Here is a 24,168-nt window from a genome sequence, read left to right on the forward strand (position 1 = left end):
GGGAGAGGAGTTGGAGCCCCTGGTGTCTTCCAGCCCCACCCTCTTCGCCCCCATCTCCAGGGTCTCCCGGTTCTTGCCCCCCATTTCCTGGGTGGGGGAGACCGACGGGATGACCCTGGGGGTCCCCCAACCCCCGATGGGGTTTCCTCCTTCCAGCTGCCCCTCCTGCTGCTGTTTCCCAGGGGGGGAGCAGCTCAGCTCATCAGCCAAGAGGGCCCCCCCAAATCCTCCTGCTTTGGAGAGGGAGAGAAGGGGTGCACGGCAGGCCAAGGGTTAAGAGGAGCCGAGGAGCGGAGCTGCCTTCCTAGAGCGGACAGGAAAAGAAGGGGAAGCCGGCTGGTCCTCCCGAGCCCAAGCCCCTCCCTCCGCAGCGCCTACCTCCCTCGAGAGGAAGGGATCTGCCCACTCTCTTCTGGGATCTGGCGAGCCTCTTCCCTTCCCCAGAGGGTGCATTGGGGCGAAGGGGAGGGGGCAGAGGGGGTCTTCCAAATCCATGCAGCGTGGGACCCCCAAGTGAGGGAGCAGAGGGTCCTGACCCCTTCTTTTCTGCAAACCAGAGCGGGTGGCGAGTTTGCAGCAGGTATGAAACTGTGTTCCTTATTGTGCCAACTCCCTGGGGCACCCACAAAATTCCACAGGAAGGAGCCAGACAAGGTGAGGTACAGGTGGGTAAAGGACCCCGGACGGTTAGGTCCAGTCGAATTCAGCTTTGAGGTGTGGCTCTCATCGCTGATTTTAGCCTGAGTGAGCTGGCGTTTGACCAGGCAGGATTCAGGGTCAGGTGGCCAGCAGGACTAGACCGCTTCTGGTGCAACAGGACACTGTGATGAGTGCCAGAGTGCATGGAAACGCCATTTCCCTTCCTGCTGCAGTGGTACCTATTTATCTACTTGCTTTCAACCCTGCTAGGTTGGCAGGAGCTGGGACGGAGCAATGGGAGCTCAGCCTGTCTCCCAGATTCGAACCTGCGACCTTACAATCGGCAAGCTCAAGAAGCTCTATGGTTTAGACTACAGCGCCACCTCATCCACGACAGCCCAACACCCCCCCAAATCAGAGGGCACTCAGCAAATGAGACTTTCATAGAATCACAGAATTGTAGAGTGGGAAGGGACCCTGGCAGTCATCTAGTCCACCTCCCTGCATTACGAGAATCTCCACTAAAGCATCCATGACGCTTTTAAAATCTCCATGGAAGGAGAGTCCACCAGCCTTTGCAGGGAGGCTGTTCCATTGTTGAACATCCCTTACCCTCAGAGACTTAGACAGAAGCTTCTTGAAGCCACGAGCCAATTCCCCTCCTCTCAGGTTCCTCTTTCCCCATCTCAACCATTCCTCATACGGCTTGGCTTCCAGACCCTTGATCATCTTGGCTACCCTCCTCTGCACATGTTCCAGCTGGTCAACATCCTTCCTAAATTGTTGTCCATGTGTGGCTAAAGTATTCCATCTGTGGTCTGACCAAGCAGTATAGAACACTGCTATTACTTCCCTGAATCCGGACACTAGACTGGCTTCCCACTTACCTTTGTCTCATGCAGGTGATATAAGGTTGCTGGCAAGACCTTCTCATCCATCTTTTCTTGGTGGCGGAGGGGAAGCAGCGGCTGTGGAACCAGCTCGGGTAGGGGAAGGCTGCCTTGTGGGGGAAGAGGCGGAGTGGTGGGGCAGCCATGATTCCTCTGGAGTCCCAGAAATCTCTCGCCTCTTCCTCTTGGCTTCTGTCAAAACTGCCCCTTGAAGTTGTTTTGGGGGCACTGGTGAGTCCTCCACCTACACAGAACAATGCACAGAACAAAACACAAAATAAAATAATTCCATTAAGACATTAAAATAAGCATCTATACTTAGAATGTATGGGAAACAAAACAATCCCATTAAAAAAGGCACAGCACTTAACAGGCAGGAAACAGCAAAACAATTTGTGGTAATATAATCATTATACTGGCTAAGAGGAGGACCTTTCTTTCTTTTAAAGAGTTCACTGTCCTTTGAAAACGTCGTTGTTCCTTTCCTAGGTGAAGAGTGGGTGTGGCTGGATCCTGACCGGAGAGCTCTTCATACGGAAGTCATAAAGGAGAATTGTGGGATCATGGCTGCTCTTGGTAAGGCTCCCTGTTGGATCTTAATATCTTTTTTGAAATTCTGTACTAATCTGTCTATGTGAGAAACATCCCAGATTTCGATGGTTCTGAACAGCGCCACCTACAGCATCTGGGATTCTCACACCCCACAGCTCACCTTGAATGGAGGGTTATCCAGCTGTATTGCAAGACGATACCCAGCTATTCCTCGTTCTGCTAGGTGGTGTTTTCAAGTTCGTTCATTTTCCTTTGCATCCAGAAACTCCAATTCTTATTCTCACTCACTATCAAGAAAATTGTTCCTCTGGTCCAGTACAATGAGTGTTCCTTATTAGGATAATAATCTAAAATTCTTTATTTATTATATGCTCATTAATTTGTACCCTATCCCATCTCCTGTTGGGCATGATGTCCCACCTTAATTTAGGAAGAAAAGTCCTTCCAATTACTCTCCTTTTCCCCCCAGATGAGTCACCAGCTGCTTGGTGGCTCCCCCCCCCCCCGAGTTTACTTCAGCTTGAACTCTCCCAGCTCTCTCTCTGCCATCACAGAATGTTTCTTACTGTTTCAGTCCATGGCTCCTCCATTCCTCTGCTCCAGAATAATAGTGAAGAAACAGCCTCGTTAGAGGGCTTTGTGTTTTTCTTTTCTTTTTCTTCTTCATCATCTTCTGTTTATCCAATTTACTTTCTTTTCCTATTTATCCACTCTGTTTTATTTTTATCTAGCTTGACTTTCATTGTATTCTATGCTGATATCCCCTGAAAACAGAGCATGCGAGGTTCACCCCAGTTCATCTCCCTGTCTTCAAAGACAGAGTATGATACTATCTTTGCCCTGGCTATCATAAATCATCACATAAGAATCTCTGCTGGCAGAGCGGCAACAGCCAAGAACTAGCCAGCCTCCCCCACCTTGGAAGTCACCGCTTCTGTCCCTTTTGCTTCACCAAAGAGATGAGTGACATTAGAGATGCAACAGATTCCATGATTGGACCAAACAAAATCCACCCCAAAATCCATGCCAGAAAAGAGCCAGGCTTTTGGAACCTCAGCTTCCCATAAAGATGTCCCTGAATGCCAGTCAACCAATTCAATGAACCCTAAAGTAAGTCCTCTCATCTATCTCCCTTCTGTTCTTCCTCTCTTACAAGCGTTAATAAGCGTTGTTCAATAATTGCGGGCTCCATTTCTTGCTTAGCCTCTATTCATCTCTCTCTTTGTTGCAGGTGGTGATGAACTGGAAATGGAGAACAAGGGAGACCATGATGAAATTCACACGGGGGAGAAACCATATAGAAATATGGAGTGTGCAAAGAGATTCAGTCAAAGCTCCCATTCAACTTCCCCTCAGAAGAATCCCATTGGGAAGAAACCTTATCAGTGCTTGGAGTGTGGAAAGAGCTTTGGTTGGAGGGCTCATCTCACTGTCCATGAAAGAATTCACACAGGAGAGAAACCATATCAGTGCTTGGAATGTGGCAAGAGCTTCAATCAGCAGGCCAATCTCACTACCCATCAGAGAATCCATACAGGGGAGAAACCTTACCAGTGCTTGGAATGTGGAAAGAGCTTCAAGGAAAGGGCCAAGCTCACTTCCCATCAAGTAATCCACACAGGGGAGAATCCTTATCATTGCTTGGAATGTGGAAAGAGCTTCAACTGGAAATATAATCTCATTTCCCATCAAAGAACCCATACAGGGGAGAAACCGTTTCAGTGCTTGGAATGTGGAATGAGATTCAGTCACAAGGGAAGTCTCACTTCCCATGAAAGAACTCATTCCTGGGAGAGTCCACACAAATGCTTGGAATGTGGAAGGAGTTTTAGTCAGGACTCCCATCTCATTTCCCATCAAATAATTCATACAATGGAGAGACCATATAAATGCTTGGAATGTGGAGAGTGTTTTAGTCAGGAGTCCTTTCTCACTTCCCATCAAAGAACTCACAGCGGGGAGAATCACAGTCTCCCAGAATCATTGAATTGTTGCATTGGATTGGATGGTGAGAGTCATCTTCTCCAAGCCCCTGCAATGAAGGATATTCAACAAAAGAATTCATGACAGATGGCCGTCGAACCTTTGCTTGAAAACCTTCCAATTCAGGAGTGTCCCACACCACCTGAACTACTTTCTTTCACAGTCGAACAGTTCTTGCTGCTAGAAAGTTCTTCCTGATGTTTAGTCAGAATCTCCTTCCTTCTATCTGAAATCCATTGGTTTGGGTCCTCCTTCCACCAGAGTAGGAGAGACCAAGTTTGCTCCATCTTCCATGGCACGGCCCTTCGCATATTGAAAGATGTGAAGCAGTGCCGGGTCCCCCAGTGAGCATCATGGCTAAGGAGGGACTTGAACCCAGGTCTGCCAAGTCGTATTCTGACACTCTAACCACTATACCACACTAGCTCTGTCAGGAGACTCTTGGAAAGTGTGCATGCATGTGTGTCTCTTTAAGTTTAGGCACACTGTTCTGGTGCTTGTATTTAAAGTTGTGTACACATGGGATCAAAATAAGAATAGTGCATTTAAATTACTGTTAGCTAAGGAGGCAGAAAGGGTGAGTTTGGGGTGCTGCAGCTGAGAACTGGGAAGCACAGTTGTGTAACAACATCAAAACCAGAGCTTTGCTTAATTAAAACCATGTCCTTTCTAATTAAATCTATGTCCTTGTAAATGTGTTTGTGGGAAGGGGTTATTCTTTCTTTTATTATGTATTTTGTGTTTTTATTTTTCATCTTTCTGTTGTGAAACACTCAGATCTTCGGCTAAAAGGTAAAGGTAAAGGTACCCCTGCCCGTACGGGCCAGTTGTGTCCGACTCTAGGGTTGTGCGCCCATCTCACTTAAGAGGCCGGGGGCCAGCGCTTTCCGCAGACACTTCCGGGTCACGTGGCCAGTGTGACAAGCTGCATCTGGCGAGCCAGCGCAGCACACGGAAACACCATTTACCTTCCCGCTGGTGTTGTTGTTTAGTCGTTTAGTCGTGTCCGCCTCTTTGTGACCCCATGGACCAGAGCACGCCAGGCACTTCTGTCCTCCACTGCCTCCCGCAGTTTGATCAAACTCATGCTAGTAGCTTCAAGAACACCATCCAACCATCTCATTCTCTGTCGTCCCCTTCTCCTTGTGCCCTCCATCTTTCCCAACATCAGGGTCTTTTCCAGGGAGTCCTCTCTTCTCATGAGGTGGCCAAAGTATTGGAGCCTCAGCTTCAGGATCTGTTCTTCCAGTGAGCACTCAGGGCTGATTTCCTTCAGAATGGAGAGGTTTGATCTTCTTGCAGTCCATGGGACTCTCAAGAGTCTCCTCCAGCACCATAATTCAAAAGCATCAATTCTTCGGCGATCAGCCTTCTTTATGGTCCAGCTCTCACTTCCATACATCACTACTGGGAAAACCATGGCTTTTACTATACGGACCTTTGTTGGCAAGGTGATGTCTCTGCTTTTTAAGATGTTGTCTAGGTTTGCCATCGCCTTTCTCCCAAGGAGCAGACGTCTTTTAATTTTGTGACTGCTGTCACCATCTGCACTGATCATGGAGCCCAAGAAAGTAAAATCTCTCACTGCCTCCATTTCTTCCCCATCTATTTGCCAGGAGGTGATGGGCCCCGTGGCCATGATCTTCGTTTTTTTGATGTTGAGCTTCAGACCATATTTTGCGCTCTCCTCTTTCACCCTCATTAAAAGGTTCTTTAATTCCTCTTCACTTTCTGCCATCAAGGTTGTGTCATCTGCATATCTGAGGTTGTTGATATTTCTTCCGGCAATCTTAATTCCGGCTTGGGATTCATCCAGCCCAGCCTTTCGCATGATGAATTCTGCATATAAGTTAAATAAGCAGGGAGACAATATACAGCCTTGCCGTACTCCTTTCCCAATTTGGAACCAATCAGTTGTTCCATATCCAGTTCTAACTGTAGCTTCTTGTCCCACATAGAGATTTCGCAGGAGACAGATGAGGTGATCAGGCACTCCCATTTCTTTAAGAACTTGCCATAGTTTGCTGTGGTCAACACAGTCAAAGGCTTTTGCATAGTCAATGAAGCAGAAGTAGATGTCTTTCTGGAACTCTCTGGCTTTCTCCATAATCCAGCGCATGTTTGCAATTTGGTCTCTGGTTCCTCTGCCTCTTCTAAATCCAGCTTGCACTTCTGGGAGTTCTCGGTCCACATACTGCTTGAGCCTTCCTTGTAGAATTTTAAGCATAACCTTGCTAGCATGTGAAATGAGTGAAATTGTGCGGTAGTTGGAGCATTCTTTGGCACTGCCTTTCTTTGGGATTGGGATGTAGACTGATCTTCTCCAATCCTCTGGCCACTGCTGAGTTTTCCAAACTTGCTGGCATATTGAGTGTAGCACCTTAACAGAATCATCTTTTAAAATTTTAAACAGTTCAGCTGGAATACCATCACTTCCACTGGCCTTGTTATTTGCAGTGCTTTCTAAGGCCCATTTGACTTCACTCTCCAGGATGTCTGGCTCAAGGTCAGCAACCACACTACCTGGGGTGTACGAGACATCCATATCTTTCTGGTATAATTCCTCTGTGTATTCTTGCCACCTCTTCTTGATGTCTTCTGCTTCAGTTAGATCTTTGCCACTTTTGTCCTTTATTATGGTAATCTTTGTACGAAATGTTCCTTTCATATTTCCGATTTTCTTGAACAGATCTCTGGTTCTTCCCGTTCTGTTGCTTTCCTCTATTTCTTTGCATTGCTCGTTTAAGAAGGCCTTCTTGTCTCTCCTTGCTGTTCTTTGGAAATCTGCATTCAATTTCCTGTATCTTTCACTATCTCCCTCGCATTTTGCTTGCCTTCTCTCCCCCGCTATTTGTAAGGCCTCGTTGGACAGCCACTTTGCTTTCTTGCATTTCTTTTTCATTGGGATGGTTTTAGTTGCTGCCTCCTGTATAATGTTGCGAGCCTCCATCCATAGTTCTTCAGGCACTCTGTCCAGCAAATCTAAATCCTTAAACCTGTTCCTCACTTCCACTGTGTATTCATAAGGGATTTGGTTTAGATTGTATCTTACCTGTCCAGTGGTTTTTCCTACTTTCTTCAGTTTAAGCTTGAATTTTGCTATAAGGAGCTGATGATCTGAGCCACAGTCAGCTCCAGGTCTTGTTTTTGCTGACTGTATAGAGCTTCTCCATCTTTGGCTGCAGAGAATATAATCAATCTGATTTCGATGTTGCCCATCTGGGGATGTCCATGTGTAGAGTCGTCTCTTGTGTTGTTGGAAAAGCGTGTTTGTGATGACCAGCTTGTTCTCTTGACAGAACTCTATTAGCCTTTGCCCTGCTTCGTTTTGATCTCCAAGGCCAAACTTGCCAGTTGTTCCTTTTATCTCTTGATTCCCTACTTTAGCATTCCAATCCCCTATAATGAGCAGAACATCCTTCTTTGGTGTCACTTCGATAAGGTTTTGTAAGTCTTCATAGAACTGGTCAATTTCAGTTTCTTCAGCACCAGTAGTTGGTGCATAAACTTGGATTACTGTGATGTTAAAAGGTCTGCCTTGGATTCGTATCGAGATCATTCTATCATTTTTGAGACTGCATCCCAGTACAGCTTTCGCCACTCTTTTGTTGACTATGAGGGCCACTCCATTTCTCTTACGGGTTTCTTGCCCACAGTAGTAGATATGGTAGTCATCCGAACTGAATTCGCCCATTCCCGTCCATTTTAGCTCACTGATGCCCAGGATGTCAATATTTATTCTTGCCATCTCATTTTTGACCACATCCAACTTACCCAGGTTCATGGTTCTTACATTCCAGGTTCCTATGCAATATTTTTCTTTACAGCATTGGACTTTCCTTTCGCTTCCATGCATATCCACAACTGAGCGTCCTTTCGGCTTTGGCCCAGCCGCTTCATCAGCTCTGGATCTACTTGTACTTGTCCTCCGCTCTTCCCCAGTAGCATGTTGGACACCTTCCGACCTGAGGGGCTCATCTTCCAGTGTCATAACTTTTATATGCCTGTTGTCTTTGTCCATGGAGTTTTCTTGGCAGGGATACTGGAGTGGCTTGCCGATTCCTACTCCAGGTGGATCACGTTTGGTCAAAACTCTCCACTATGACCTGTTCATCTTGGGTGCCCTGCTCGGCGTAGTTCATAGCTTCTCTGAGTTCTTCAAGCCCCTTCGCCACGGCAAGGCAGTGATCCATGAAGGGGCTTCCCGCTGGTAAGCAGTCCCTATTTATCTACTTGCACCCAGGGGTGCTTTCTAACTGCTAGGTTGGCAGGCGCTGGGACCGAGCAACGGGGGCGCACCCCGCCGTGGGGATTCGAACCGCCGACCTGATGATCGGCAAGTCCTAGGGGCTGAGGTTTTTACCCACAGCGTCTTACAAATGTAATAAATAAATAGCAGAGTAGTCATAAGCAATAAATAAAACATTAAAATACACAACCACAGTGAAGAATACACATAAATCATGAGAAGATCTAAAATAAAGATAGAAAAACCTGTAGCAACAACAAACCTGCTAAGCCCAAGAGTTTATTCAGCGGCCCCAGTTTTGTAGCTGGAGTCAGTCTGGACTTTGCTAGGCCGCATGGGAAAAGGCCTGCAAGGCAGGAGAAGGTCTTAGAGGACTCACAGCCAGGATGGTCTCTGTCCTCTTCCACGGTCTCAGCTTTTGTAGCTGGAGTCCATCTGCTCATCACCTTGGACCCGGCCCCCTCAGGCCGGTGGAGAAAGCCTGCAAGGAAACAGTTGGAGGTTGAACTCACTAGTAGAGGAATAGCCTTGTAATACCCATTGTTACAGTAGTAATAAAGTGAAAAAAGAAAGAAAAGAAAAAACCGGAAGACTTGAAACCATACACTTATTAGTGTATTTTTGGTCTTTGTAGGGAGCCGCCCAGAGTGGCTGGGGAAACCCGGCCGGATGTGTGGGGTACAAATAATAAATTATTATTATTATTATTCAAAAAGTAAAAACCAGGACACCCCAAAAGCTGCTGAGCATTTTTTAGGAAGACCCCAACATAGTTGTGCTTTTTTAGGACCCCCCCCCCCCCATTTTATGACAATGCCAATATCCAGGAAAATCTGGACTTATGGCAGCCCTAGCCTATCTACACCAAGTTATCTTGAAATTAGTGTTTGTTTTTAATAAATAAGTTGTACTCCACCTCACACCTCGTTCTTCGCTAGGTTGGGGGTGAAGTGCTCAGGTCAGAGTTCTGGGGTGGCAGTGGGAATAAGGGGGTGTTTGCTGAAAGGCCCAGCTGTGCCCCCTGAATGCAGAGGGAAGGTGGAGCAGGAGGGGGTGGGCGCAACATGGGGAGAGAAACAACCTCTGTGTGGTGCATTCTGAAGCGTTTATCAAAGTGCTCCATAAAAACAAACTTTTATAACATTCCTATAAGGTAGACCAGTAGCATAGGCACAGCTTTCCTTCAACTTCACTTGCTCAAATGAGCTGTTCCACTTCAGGTAAATAGATGTTCCGGTTTCTAGACAAGGTGGGAAAATGCTCAGATCAGTTTCTGTTACTTCCCTCTCGCTCCTTCCCTAGTTATGGAGGTGGAGCAGTTCAATCCTTTTCACCAGCCCAGGTTCCTTTCCCTCAGTCTCCCTCTCTCCTCTCAGCAATGCCCCTCCTGAGGCGCCAGACCCCGGGGATCCCTCGGCCCCCTTCTTTCTCTCCCCCCCCCGACTCAGCCCCTCTTCCCCTCTCCTTCTTCTGGCCCCCGAGATTCTCCTCAGCCCCTCTTCCCCTACTCCCTCAGGCTCAGCCCCTCTTCCCCTCTCCTTCTTCTGGCCCCCGAGATTCTCCTCAGGCCAGAGCCACTTCTCCCTCAGACTCAGCCCCTCTTCCCCTCTCCTCCTTCTGGCCCCCGAGATTCTCCTCAGGCCAGAGCCACTTCTCCCTCAGACTCAGCCCCTCTTCCCCTCTCCTTCTTCTGGCCCCCGAGATTCTCCTCAGCCCCTCTTCCCCTACTCCCTCAGGCTCAGCCCCTCTTCCCCTCTCCTTCTTCTGGCCCCCGAGATTCTCCTCAGCCCCTCTTCCCCTACTCCCTCAGGCTCAGCCCCTCTTCCCCTCTCCTTCTTCTGGCCCCCGAGATTCTCCTCAGCCCCTCTTCCCCTACTCCCTCAGGCTCAGCCCCTCTTCCCCTCTCCTTCTTCTGGCCCCCGAGATTCTCCTCAGCCCCTCTTCCCCTACTCCCTCAGGCTCAGCCCCTCTTCCCCTCTCCTTCTTCTGGCCCCCGAGATTCTCCTCAGGCCAGAGCCACTTCTCCCTCAGACTCAGCCCCTCTTCCCCTCTCCTTCTTCTGGCCCCCGAGATTCTCCTCAGGCCAGAGCCCCTTCTCCCTCAGACTCAGCCCCTCTTCCCCTCTCCTTCTTCTGGCCCCCGAGATTCTCCTCAGGCCAGAGCCACTTCTCCCCCCGACTCAGCCCCTCTTCCCCTCTCCTTCTTCTGGCCCCCGAGATTCTCCTCAGGCCAGAGCCACTTCTCCCTCAGACTCAGCCCCTCTTCCCCTCTCCTCCTTCTGGCCCCCGAGATTCTCCTCAGGCCAGAGCCACTTCTCCCTCAGACTCAGCCCCTCTTCCCCTCTCCTCCTTCTGGCCCCCGAGATTCTCCTCAGGCCAGAGCCCCTTCTCCCTCAGACTCAGCCCCTCTTCCCCTCTCCTTCTTCTGGCCCCCGAGATTCTACTCAGGCCAGAGCCACTTCTCCCTCAGACTCAGCCCCTCTTCCCCTCTCCTTCTTCTGGCCCCCGAGATTCTCCTCAGGCCAGAGCCACTTCTCCCCCCCACTCAGCCCCTCTTCCCCTCTCCTTCTTCTGGCCCCCGAGATTCTCCTCAGGCCAGAGCCACTTCTCCCCCCCACTCAGCCCCTCTTCCCCTCTCCTTCTTCTGGCCCCCGAGATTCTCCTCAGGCCAGAGCCACTTCTCCCTCAGACTCAGCCCCTCTTCCCCTCTCCTCCTTCTGGCCCCCGAGATTCTCCTCAGGCCAGAGCCACTTCTCCCTCAGACTCAGCCCCTCTTCCCCTCTCCTTCTTCTGGCCCCCGAGATTCTCCTCAGGCCAGAGCCACTTCTCCCTCAGACTCAGCCCCTCTTCCCCTCTCCTCCTTCGGGCCCCCGAGATTCTCCTCAGGCCAGAGCCACTTCTCCCTCAGACTCAGCCCCTCTTCCCCTCTCCTTCTTCTGGCCCCCGAGATTCTCCTCAGGCCAGAGCCACTTCTCCCTCAGACTCAGCCCCTCTTCCCCTCTCCTTCTTCTGGCCCCTGAGATTCTCCTCAGGCCAGAGCCACTTCTCCCCCCCGACTCAGCCCCTCTTCCCCTCTCCTTCTTCTGGCCCCCGAGATTCTCCTCAGGCCAGAGCCACTTCTCCCCCCCACTCAGCCCCTCTTCCCCTCTCCTTCTTCTGGCCCCCGAGATTCTCCTCAGGCCAGAGCCACTTCTCCCCCCCACTCAGCCCCTCTTCCCCTCTCCTTCTTCTGGCCCCCGAGATTCTCCTCAGGCCAGAGCCACTTCTCCCCCCGACTCAGCCCCTCTTCCCCTCTCCTCCTTCTGGCCCCCGAGATTCTCCTCAGGCCAGAGCCACTTCTCCCTCAGACTCAGCCCCTCTTCCCCTCTCCTTCTTCTGGCCCCCGAGATTCTCCTCAGGCCAGAGCCACTTCTCCCCCCGACTCAGCCCCTCTTCCCCTCTCCTCCTTCTGGCCCCCGAGATTCTCCTCAGGCCAGAGCCACTTCTCCCTCAGACTCAGCCCCTCTTCCCCTCTCCTTCTTCTGGCCCCCGAGATTCTCCTCAGGCCAGAGCCACTTCTCCCCCTGACTCAGCCCCTCTTCCCCTCTCCTTCTTCTGGCCCCCGAGATTCTCCTCAGGCCAGAGCCCCTTCTCCCTCAGACTCAGCCCCTCTTCCCCTCTCCTTCTTCTGGCCCCCGAGATTCTCCTCAGGCCAGAGCCACTTCTCCCTCAGACTCAGCCCCTCTTCCCCTCTCCTCCTTCGGGCCCCCGAGATTCTCCTCAGGCCAGAGCCACTTCTCCCTCAGACTCAGCCCCTCTTCCCCTCTCCTTCTTCTGGCCCCCGAGATTCTCCTCAGGCCAGAGCCCCTTCTCCCTCAGACTCAGCCCCTCTTCCCCTCTCCTCCTTCTGGCCCCTGAGATTCTCCTCAGGCCAGAGCCACTTCTCCCTCAGACTCAGCCCCTCTTCCCCTCTCCTTCTTCTGGCCCCCGAGATTCTCCTCAGGCCAGAGCCACGTCTCCCCCCCGACTCAGCCCCTCTTCCCCTCTCCTTCTTCTGGCCCCCGAGATTCTCCTCAGGCCAGAGCCACTTCTCCCCCCGACTCAGCCCCTCTTCCCCTCTCCTTCTTCTGGCCCCCGAGATTCTCCTCAGGCCAGAGCCACTTCTCCCTCAGACTCAGCCTCTCCTCCTCCTCCCGCCTCAGCTCCCGCCTCAAAACTCCCTCCGAAAAGGCGCCTCTCATCTTCCCGCCCAAAGGGCTGGCCCCGCCCCCGCCTCTCTGGGGAGCCAATCAGAGAGAGAGGCTCCCGCCCCCTGGTGGCGTCTCTGAGGGACTGCAGCTCCAGACTCGGCTGTCCATCTCTCCCTCTCCCTCTCCCCCCCCCCGCCCCCCTTAGTCTTGCCCCCTTTCTGGATCTGCCTTGCAAGTGGGGCTGCTCTGAGGGGGGCTGAGCCCTCACTGCTGGGCCAGAAGGAAGAGGAGAGGAGAGAAAGGAGGAAAGGGCTCGTCAAAGGCTGCCGCGAGATTTGCTCCCGCGAGATCTGGTCCTCTGGTTCTCTCAGCCGGGTGAAGAGGCACTGAGCTGGATTCCTAGAGAGGACCAGAAATGCAGGAGCCCAAGCCCCGCCCCCCAGCCCCTTCCTGTCAGAGGAGGCAGCTGTTCTCTCCTCGGAGGCGCCTCCTGCGTCCAGTGAGTCTCCCTCTCTTCTCGCTTGGGGGGGGGGAAGGGGGACCCCCCCCAAATCAGGGAGCAGAGGGTCCGGGGGGGGGGGAGGGATCCACGAGAGTCCTCTAGGCCAAGCAGGAGCAAGGCAGGAATCTCCCCTCAAATGCTGGCCAGACCCATGGCTGCTGCCTTTGGGAGCCCAGGGAGGGAAAGGTGGATAGAAATGCCATGAGGGAAGCCAGCCAGTCACTTGCTCCCTGCTTTCCATCGCTTTCCGAGTCATCTTCCAGCGCAGCTCCGCATGGAGGGCATGGCAGAAGCAGAGCATGGAGTCCCCTGGCCACAAAGGGACTGAGGCTGGCACACGAGTGGGATGTTGAAGCGGACACTCAAGGGGGTGGGATCCAGAAGTGCCCCACGCAGATGTGGGGGGTCGGCTGTGTCACATTCGTAATTACACAGCCACCCTCCTGAATTCCCAGGGCAAATCCCCGGATTAAAACACAACCTTGAAAACAGTTGCAATCACAGAAAGAAGGTAAGTCCTACTTTACCTGCTTTTGAGTTCTGTCCTTTGGCCTCACCCACTTGGCCCTCAGGGCGTTTCCCAGATGAGGATCTGGCCCTCAGAACAAGGGAAAAAGGACCCCATCTCCGTAGTTTGTCTTGAGGAGGTGGGAACTCCTCGCTATAGCCTGGTTTCCACGTTACACTTGGTATGAATGACTCACTTGTCACTCACTGTTCTGACTTTATTCCTTGACTGCAAACGCGGAAAGGCAGGATCAACCAGGCTGATTCATTTCACAGAAATGCCTTCACTTTCCTGCACATCTGGGACGGTCACTTTCCTTCTCCTTTCTCTTCTTTAGCAAAGCCCAGCCTTGGTTCCTAGCGAGACTCATCCTCGCTTGCTCAGAGAACATTTTTCTCCTCTTCTCTGTGTTGTGATTTTATAACAGAACAATGGCTTTTCTTTGTTGGATTTTCTAGCGCCTCTAATTTGGACGACCAGAACTTGGCAGAGGGCCAAGGGGATCCTTCCTGTCTCTTGGAGGCTTCCTTAGATCACACATGGAAGAGCAAGACTCAGCTGGCCTTGAAGCAGGAAGAGGCCCGGCCATGGAAACGGGAAGCAGTGCAGGATTCTGGGAAGGCTCTGGGCAGAAGATCCTGGGAGAGGAGGACACCCTCCGCTCAGAGGTGCAGAGCCAGCAGTTCAGCTGGTTCCGTTACCAGGAGGCTGAAGGACCCCGAGAGGTTTGCAGCCGACTCTACCACCTTTGCCACCAGTGGCTGAAGCCAGAAAGGCACACGAAAGCTGAGATGCTGGACCTGGTGATCTTGGAGCAGTTCCTGGCTGTCCTTCCAGCGGAGATGGAGAGCTGGGTGAGGGAATGCGGAGCAGAGACCAGTTCCCAGGCAGTGGCCCTGGCCGAAGGTTTCCTCCTGAGTCAGGCGGAGAGGAAGCAGGTGAGAGAGACTTTCCTCTGGATGCTCCCAAGGGGCTCCAAGGAGGGAGCAGGACCCTAAATCTCATCCTTTTTCGGAAAGCTACCAGATGCTGTTAAATTTTTTGTCTCTGTCATTCCTATTCTGATTCTTTTCCCCATCTCTGTTTTGAATCCTTGTTGCTGCTTCAGGGAAAGGATCCGTTTACTGAATTGTGTCCTGATTCCTCTGAAGTAGAGAAGTCTCTGTTGGACACCAGAGATAAGCCACTGGGTAAGAAGGAAGGAGTATTTTCTGTTTGGTCCCATTCTGTTGGTGTTGAAATAATCTAGTGGTTCTTTTGATCTTTTTGGGGAAGACACTTGAGGCCCAGAGGAGCCTGATATATGATTTTGCACAATTAAATCTGAAATAGGTATAGGGGAGTATTTCTTAATCTGCAGTTAGAGATGCACTGCTCCACCTCTGAGAGAAGCATCCTGCACTCCTGTCTCCCCACTTCCCTTTGTCTCTCGCAGGTGAAAGAAGGATGCTGGCAAGACCTCCTCCTCCATCTCTTCCTCCTGGTGGAGGGGAAGCAGCGGCTGAGGAACCGGATCAGGTAGGGGGAAGGAGCCTTGGGGGGAAAGAGGCTGGGGGGGGGGAGACAGGGCGTTTCTGGGGACAAATGAATCCCCTCTTGCTCTCTGTCAAAGCTGCCCTTAACAAAGGCTGAAAATGCCATTAATGAAGGTTTGTGTGCTGAGGATAAAGAGTAACCCCTTCACCTTAACCCTGAATGTCACTAGTATTATTCATGATAAATTGTCTTTGGGACATCTGGGGAGTCTTTCCATCCCAGAACAACACACAGGGAGAGGAGAGAGGGATTCTTCCATTTGGCAAACTGGAATGCTTGCGTAGACATATTGATCTGAATAAAACAAGGTGGAGTTCCACCCATTTTCACTAAGATTCCTACCCATCATTAAAATACACTATGAAAGAACTCCATTAAAGCATTAAAATAAGCATCAATAATCAAAATGCGCAGCAGACCAATGCAATTAAAACAATCCAGGCAGGAAGCAAAAGAGCAACGTGCAGGAAATAATCTTTATGCTGCCTAAGAGAAGGATATTTTTCTTTCAGAGCTCAGTTTCTTTTGAAGACGTCACTGTTTGTTTCACGGAGGAGGAGTGGGCGTTGCTGGATCCTGCCCAGAGAGCTCTGCATAAGGAGGTTACAGAGGAGAATCGTGGGATCCTGGCCTCTCTCAGTAAGGCTCCTAGTTGGATCTTGAGATCTGTTCTGAAATTCCATACATGTCTCTCTATTGTGATGGAGCTCAGCAGCTGGGCTTCCAACACCTCCTGTCTTCAGCAGCTCCTGTCTTCAACACCTCCTGTCTTCAGCAGCTGGGCTTCCAACACCTCCACAAGTCACCTTGAATGGAGGACTGTTTGGGCTGGGAATGTCCTTCCTCCAATTATGCCTTTCTAAACAGAGATCTTAATTGTCAGGCGTCACTTTACCCTAAACAGAGATCAGGCTGGTCTGAACTTCCCAAACCTTTTGAAATGAGGCTTCATTCTTATAAAAGGTAAAGGGAGCCTTTTTTACTTGCAGTCGTCTTTTGTTGGTACTGCTTTTTCTTTCCGTCTTTGGGTGTATACCATTCAGGCAGCTGTGGTAGCATACAGATACAGGTTTTCCCCCTCATCTTTGGCTACCTTTCCCCCCATTATACCTGAAAGGGAAGCTTCCGGTTTTTAAACAAAGATTATTTTCAGCATTTTTTTTCAACTCGTTATAAATCATTTCCCCGAAGACTTTTACTGTCTTACACAAACACAGCATGTGAAAAATGTACCTTCCTTCACCTGACATTCCCAGCAGGCATTTGATTTGGTCTTGTACATTTTAGCTAAGTTACTAGGAGTCAAATGCCATCTATACATCATTTTCCTATAGTGTTCTTTTAACTCATAACATGCTGTAAATTTCAATTTTCCATTCCACAATCTTTCCCAAGCTGCCATTTCAATGTTATATCATATATCTTTTTTTTTAAAATAAAATTTTTATTAGGATTTTCTCAATTTTTTTAAAACACAAAAAACATAGACATACAAATAACACATATAATTTTTAAAACCTTATTTTCTTAACCACTGTCCCGGACTTCCCCCACCTCCCCTTCTTGCATCCCAATTTCAAAATTTAGCTCAGCAAGTTCTTTGTACCCCAATTATCCCTTATTAATATTTTACTTAATTCATCTTAATTGGCTAATTTTAAACTTCTAAACCTCCTTTTAGAATTCACCCTTTTTCTAAGGTCGACCCAAATTCCCTTTCACGAAGTTCCCAATTATTAAAATAATTACAAGACAACCTATCAAGTAAAACATATAATTATACCCCTTTGGATTCCACAGCTTTCCCCCCCTCCCCCAGTTTCGATCCCCCAAAATTGTCCATTAGTCTATCAGCTCTCAGCCTGGATCTACCACGTCCAAGGTTCTTAAATCTCTCTCAGTCCCTTTCAGCCGGTTTTGTTGACAGTCCTTTGTGTTGAACATCAGGTCTCGGAGCATCTTTGACCCACTAGGGTCTATATTTTTTCCAACCAGCCCACCATATTCGAAAAAAGAGTCCAGGTCCCGCTTCTTACTCTTTCTAAGTCCAAGTGTCCCAAATGTCCCAAACATTCCAGTTTTCACCTTAATCAAATTTGTAATCCATAGATCTTCCGGACTCCCTATAGGGAAAAATCCCCAGTCCTCATTCTCCATTTCAAACCAGATTTTCTTCATCCAAACCTTGCTTTCCTTACATTCCAATTGAACAGGCCTCTGGTTGTTCTTTTCCACTTGTAGCGTTTCAGCTCCTCCTTCGCCTTCTTCCAAAACAGCACATGTATTTTCCTTTCCAGCTGCAGATTTTTCTTGCGTCAAATCCTTTTCAACAGAATTGTTTACTTTAAGATTCAAGGTTATGAGATTTACCGCCATAACATCACTCTGCTCTTGCAGCTTTCCCAGGAAATCAAACACCCTATCCAGTTCTGCCTGTAATTTTCCATCTGTAGCCATTGTAATATCTCAGAACCCCCTCTAGAGGGATTCTGGTTACTAAGTATTCTTCCTCCAACAATCAGGTTATTTTGTTCTTATTTTCTCTCCTTTTGCAAAAGCTCACAGTCCAATGTAGCAAAAATAACCAGCCAAAGTAGCAACAAATAGAATTTCCTGACTTTGACAGCTCATTTGACAGCTGTCAAACTCTATAGGTATCTTCTGCAGGCTGTCTCGCGGATCGCTCCCGGTTCCGGGGGGCGGTTACACTTCAACTCTGTCTTTCAGTTCTAATCCTCCAGTAATAAATTGTATATCCAAGTCGTGAAATTAAAGATTTTTATCTCGAAGAGAGGAAAACAGTCTCTCAACCTTAGTTATCTAATTCTTGCTTTGAATTGTCTGCAAAGGGGGGGAGACGGACTTCCTTTTGGCACCTCCCCCTGTCGTTCCGAATTCAATTAAAAAAGATTTTTAATTCCAATTTCCGTATTACTCACGGGTTGTTACTTTTTGTAGTCCAAAAGATCAAGGAAAGAAGTCAGCGCTCTCCAGCCATGGCTTGCGGCTTCACTCCGTGGAAGAAGCGGTCTACTCACAGCACCACGCCGCTCTCCGCCACCCGCTCCGAAGCCTTTAAAAAGGCTTCTTTGCAAGTCGGAGGGGGCGCAAATGGTGCCCGCCGAGTCACCAGGTCCACAGGCATCCGCGCCTGTGGTTTCTGAAGGTCCCCGCGTCGCCGCCACGGCAGGACCCCTCTTCCACTGAGCCGATTCCCTCCGGAGCTCGGAGGGAATCCGCCATTAGCTGATCGCGCCAACCCGGAAGTATATCCATTGCTGAATGTATCATCAGAGATTTGACCTGTTTGTCTTTCTGGAACACCTTCAATGGTAGCCCCACATAGAGCGCATGACAGTAGTCTAAGCGAGAGATAACTAGAGCATGAACCGCTTTGGTGAGAATATCAGCGGGCAGGTAGGGTCTCAGCCTGCATACCAGATGGAGCTGATAAACAGCTGCCCTGGAAACAGAACTGACCTGCACCTCCATGGAAAGCTGAGAGTCCAAAATGACTCCCAGGCTGTGCACCTGGTCCTTCAGGGGCACAGTTAGCCCATTCAGGACCAGAGAGTCCTCCACACCCTCCCTGTCCCCCCAAAACAGTACTTCTGACTTGTTAGGATTCAACCTCAATCAGTTAGCCGCCATCCATCCTCCAACAGCCTCCAGACACTCATACAGGACCTTCACCACCTTCACTGGTTCTGATTTGAAAGAGAGGTAGAGCTGGGTATCATCTGCATACTGATGAACACCCAGCCCAAACCCCCTGGTGATCTCTCCCAGTGGCTGCTTGTAGATGTTGAAAATCCATATCTCTCTTTGTTGCAGGTGGTGATAAATTAGAAATTAAGAACCAGCGAGTCCATGACAAAATCCACACAATGGAGAACCCCTATCAATATGTGGAGTATGGAGAGAGCTCTCATTCCTTATCCCACCCAAGAATTCCCACTGGGAAGAAAAAGCATCAGTGCTTGGAATGTGGGAAGAGCTTCAGTTGCAGCTCTTATCTCACGGTCCATCAAAGATTTCATAAAGGAGAGAAACCTTATCAGTGCTTGGAATGTGGGAAGAGCTTCAGTACAAAGGCCAATGCCACTTCCCATCAAAGAATTCATACAAGGGAGAAACCCTACCAGTGCTTGCACTGTGGGAAGAGCTTCAATCAGAGGTCCTATCTCACTATCCATGAGAGAATTCATACAAGAGAGAAACCATATCAGTGCTTGGAATGTGGAAAGCGCTTCAGCCAGAGGTCCCATCTTACTACCCATCAAATAATTCACACAGGGGAGAAACCGTTTCAGTGCTTGGAATGTGGAAAGAGCTTCAGTTCAAAGGCCTATCTCACTTCCCATAAAAAAATCCATACAAAGCAGAAACCCTATCAATGTTTGGAATGTGGAAAGAGCTTCGATCGGAATATTGATCTCACTTCCCATCAAAGAATTCATACAGGGGAGAAACCATATCAGTGTTTGGAATGTGGACAGAGCTTCAGTTGGAAGATATATTTGTCTTACCATCAAAGAATTCATAGAGGAAATAAACCCTAATAGTGCTTGAAATGTGGGAATATCTTCATCTTGATTGAAAGTTTCACTTCCCATCAAATAACTTGCAGCGGGGAATATAATAGAATTATAAGACTGTGGTGTTGGAAGGGACGCTAGGGAGGGGGGCAGTTTGGAATGCTGGGGGTGAGAGGTGATTGGCGGGGAATTCGAAAGGATGGCCTTACACTGATTTAATATTCAATGTCCTTTTAAATGCAATTATGGGAGTGAATTATTGGTTTGCTTCATTTTTTCTGGTTTCTATTCTTTATTCTGTGTTTTATTTTGTATTTTAATGCTGGAAACCGTCCTGAGATTTTCGGTTTAATAGATCATATAATAGATCATATATAAGAAAGTGGTTGTATACAAGAAATGAAACATCAAAAAATACACAACCAAACCCAGCAATTTCCACACAAATCACAGCAACAACTTAAAACAGATCCAAACAACCCCAGCTGCCCATCCCTGTGGTCAGATGGGAAAAGCCCTGCAAGGCAGGGAGCAGGTCTTCCGGGACTCAAAGCAGCCAAGGTGGTCTCTGCCTCTTCAGGAGAGACCCTGGAGGTGGAGAGCGAGAGGGAATTGTCAGCCAGGGTTGGTTGGATCAGGAGAAGAGGAGCAGCCTAAGAATGCCCATTGTTGCAGTAGTAATAAAGGAATGGAAAAAGGAACAGGAACACTTGAAATGATATGTGCACAAACTTAGCCTGAACTTGTTTATTTTCTTTTTTTAAAAAAAATATTTTTATTGGGTTTTCACATTTTATATAGACAAAAACAAAACACAGAACACCAAAACAAACATAAAAGACGACAAACATGTACAATTTCCTAACATCTTATTTTCTAGCCCTAGTCCTTGACTTCCCCCCACCCCCACCCTTGCCTCCCTATTCCCAAATTTATGTCAGCAAGTTGGCATTTCCTTTTCCATCTTAATATTAATCCTTTTATAAAGAAAAACAAAAATAAGTTTTCCCTAAGTTGGACCCCAATTCTCTTCCCTCGATTTCTCATTTTTTCTTGAATAATTTTCTTATTAACTAAACCCCCTGGTCTTGAGTGTTGTTTGAATTTAAATACTTCCCTCCCTCCCATCCCCGGTTTGCGTCCTTTCCCAAGACATGCCCAAAATAACAGTTTTTAGCCTGGGTTCCGCACGTCCGAGGCTCTCAAATCTCTTTCAGTCCCTCTCCGCCGGTTTTGTTGGTAGTCCTTTTTGTCGGTCATCGAGTCTCGAAAGAGTTCCTTCACAATCAATCCAATCAGTCCATAGTCTCTTCCCATATTTAGAAACAACTGCTGAAGAATTTCCACAAGGCCTGAGTCTTGATGATAATCAAAATCAAAGTCTATGTGGAGGCCCCAATTGTACTTCTTTATTTCAAGTTCCTGAATTCCATAAACTCCCGGGGCCTCCACTTTCGTCTTCTGTATCTTTCGTAGACTTAAAATGGATTTAATCCAATAGTCTCCTTGCTTATGTTCTCCAGATGTCGGCTTCTGGTTAGTATTTTCCCACTTAACTTGTTCTCTTTCTTGTTTTGTCTTCTCCTCTTCTTTGTTTATTATTTCGAATTCAGCTGTGGGTTCTTTCTCACTCAAGTCCTCATTACATTCAGCAGAACTACTTGTTTCAGAATTCAAGGTCATCAGTTGTTTACTCATAGCTGTAGTCTGCTCCTGTAAGGTTCCCACCAGTGAAAACATCCTTTCGATTTCTCTCAGTATCTTTCCACCCACAGCCATTGTAATTCCACAGAATTCCCCCTAGAGGGAATCTGGTTACTTAATGTTCTTTTCTCCAACAATCCTCTGTCCTGTTATTGTTTCTTTGTTTCCAACAATTTTGATTCAATTGTAACTCCTTTTAATCCGGAGAGATCTTAAATAGCAATTTTTCCACTGTTAACAGTCCATTTGACAGCTTTGACAGCTGTCAAATTCTGCTCCTCTATACAGGCTCCAAAGCAGGTCGCTCCCGGGCCCGGGAGGGAGGGTTGTTTACAACAAAACAAAGTCTCTTCCAACACTCCACTCTCCTGCTCAAATTGGCCTTTCCAAATCTTGGAAGTTACTGTCTTTTTGAAACTCACCCTTTACAGGATAGGCACTCCAGCTTAGCTCTTATATCGTTGCTCTGGATCGTCTGCAAGGGGGGGGGTGGGGACTTCCTTTTAGCACACCCCCGATCGTCTCAAATTCAGAAGGTAAAATTTTTAAAGTTCAGTTCCAGATTACTCACGGGTTCTTTTTTTCAGTCCAAATTTCAAGGAAGGAAGTCAGCGCTCTCCAGTTATGGCTCGCGGCTTCGCTCAGCGGCGGTAGCGATCGACTCTCAGTGCCGCGCCGTCCCCCGTATCCCCTCCGTAGCCTTTAAAAAGGCTCTTCGCGAATCAGGGGGGGCGCTTAAGGCACCCGCCGAGTCTTCAGTCCGCAGGCTTCCGCGCCTGCGGTTTTTAAGGGTCCCCGTGTCGCCGGCACGGCAAAGACCCATCCACCGCTGAGCCGATTCCCTCCGGAGCTCGGAGGGAATCCGCCATTTCCAGATCGCGCCAACCCGGAAGTCGAACTTGTTTATTTTCTAATAAATTGATTGCATTCCACCAAATGCCTCATTCTTTGCTACGTTTTGTCTTTTTTTAAATCAAAGTTCTGTTAAGCAATTGGTGAATCTGCAAAGTAACTGCTAGGCTAAGCTGACTATTCTCTGGACAAAGGCCAGCTCCCCGGGTCTGAAAGCGAGATGAGCGCCACTCCCCAAAGTCGCCTTTGGACTTAACCGCCCAGGGGGTCCATTACTTAAAAAAAATAGTGTTAGAAATTAGCCAGGTGCCAGGCGCATTTTGCTGCTGGCACAGGTCCAACTGTGACTACATGGAGATTTCTGGGCTCTGCCTTGGTCCATAGTTAATACAATTTCCATTTCCACTGTGTGTGTTTCTCCTTCTTGCATACTGGGAGAAGTGAACTGTTGTAAGAGCAAACTAAAATCCAGCAACGCAGCTGAGATAATAGAATCGTAGAATGGAAGCGTTGGAAGGGACCCCGCTATGGTGACCAACTTAGGCTGAAAGTGCCCCTTGGCACCCAGCTGATATCTCTGAGTTTCTTACGCTGCATTAAAAGCGCTTCATGGAAACTAACCCGGCTGTCCTTAACACCCCATAATATGAACAAGGCTACAAAGATCACTGGAAGGGCACCTGCTTGGCATGTGGAAGGGTCCAGGCTTAACCCCCCCCCCGTCTGGCCCCCTGGAGGGTCAAGGCTGCCAGTCAGTGCTGGCAACCCATAGCAGCAGCTTCTTCCTCTTGTCTCCTGCGTCCTTCCTGAGCATAAATGAGCGCCCTCTCGCTCAGCAGCAGCACCCCATCCTCCATCTCTTGCTGCAGGTTGCATGCCCCCTCCCACTTGCATGCCCCCCCCTCAAATATTCACGTATTCCTGCACTTGTAACTTGAATCCCTTGGTTCTGGTCCGCCCCTCCAGAGCAGGAAAACAACAAGCTTGCTCCATCTTTCATGGAAGAGCCCTTACGATATCTGAAGATGGCTCTCCTCTCTCCTCTCAGTCTCCTCTTTTCCAGGATAAAGATACCCTGGTCCTTCAACCGTTCCTCATCAGGCTTGGTTTCCAGACCCTTGACCATCTTGGCTGCCCTCCTCTGCACACCTTCCAGCTGGTCAACATCCTTCTTAAATTGTTTTGCCCAGAATTGGACACAGTATTCCAGGTGTGGCTTGACCAAGGTGGGACTATGACGTCCCTTGATCTGGACACTGGACTTCTGTGGACGCTGCCTAGAGTAGCATTCGCTTCTTCTCAGCTGCATCACACTGTGAACTCAGGTGGCGCTTGGGGTCCACCAAGACCCCTCGATCTTTTCCACATGCACTACTAGTAAGGCACGTGTCCCCCATCCTATATTTGTGCATCTGGTTCTTCCTGCCTAAGGGCAGAATCTGACCTTTGTCCCTGTGGAAATTCATTTTGTCAGCTTGCCCCCAGTTCTCCAATCTGTAATGGTAATTCTGTGCCATTAGCTGCCCCTCCCAGTTTGGCGTCATCTGCAAACTGGACGAGCATCCCCTCAACTCCTCCATCCAAGGAGTCGTTTATCGACAGATGGAGCAACAACAGGCCCCGGACAGAGCCCTGCAGCCCCCCCCCATCCCAAATCCATGGCGTAACCTCATGGGGGGGTGCAGTCGCCTCTCCTCATGAAGGATGTTTGGGGAGTTGGAAAAGGTTCACAAAAGGGCTGCCAAAATGATCAAGGCAGACTTGGCTATGAAGAAAGGTTGCAGCCTTTGGGGCTCTTTAGACTTTAGAGCAGGGGTTCCCAATTAGCTAATTACTGAGCCCCCCCCCCCCCGCTAATTTTCAAAAGCCAATCCTGGCCTAGAGAAAGTGGAGGGAGAGTTGCATCTCCTGACAGTGGAACTCAGGGACATTCAAGGAGTCGGGATGTTGGAAGATTCAGGACAGAGGAAATTAAACGCAAGGCAGAGTTCACCTGTGGAACTCCCCGGCACTGGACACCAGAGGGAGAGGGAGAGAGGGGGAGCTG

General features: G+C 49.0%; 1 protein-coding gene and 2 long non-coding RNA genes across 3 annotated transcripts in view; 2 read left to right on the forward strand and 1 right to left on the reverse strand.

Moving 5' to 3' along the window:
• LOC309517947 (uncharacterized protein) overlaps positions 1-4,762 on the forward strand; it is a 75,068-nt gene extending 70,306 nt beyond the window's left edge. Inside the window, exon 7 of the mRNA XM_082197635.1 lies at positions 3,404-4,762. Coding sequence (XP_082053761.1) covers positions 3,404-4,148 — 745 coding nt within the window. The 3' untranslated portion in view covers positions 4,149-4,762. The remainder of the gene's footprint in view (positions 1-3,403) is intronic.
• The window catches only part of LOC309518133, a 39,446-nt gene extending 29,744 nt beyond the window's left edge, over positions 1-9,702 (reverse strand). The window contains exon 1 of the long non-coding RNA XR_014213340.1: positions 9,077-9,702. This is a non-coding gene — a long non-coding RNA (uncharacterized lncRNA). The remainder of the gene's footprint in view (positions 1-9,076) is intronic.
• Positions 9,703-12,918: 3,216 nt separating this feature from the next.
• LOC309518136 lies at positions 12,919-14,509 on the forward strand. The gene is made up of 2 exons (XR_014213345.1): positions 12,919-12,980; positions 13,950-14,509. It is a non-coding gene; the product is annotated as an uncharacterized lncRNA (long non-coding RNA).
• Positions 14,510-24,168: the final 9,659 nt, after the last annotated feature.

This window comes from Podarcis vaucheri (assembly GCF_965113315.1).
Source record: "Podarcis vaucheri genome assembly, chromosome: 13".
NCBI lineage: Eukaryota > Metazoa > Chordata > Lepidosauria > Squamata > Lacertidae > Podarcis > Podarcis vaucheri.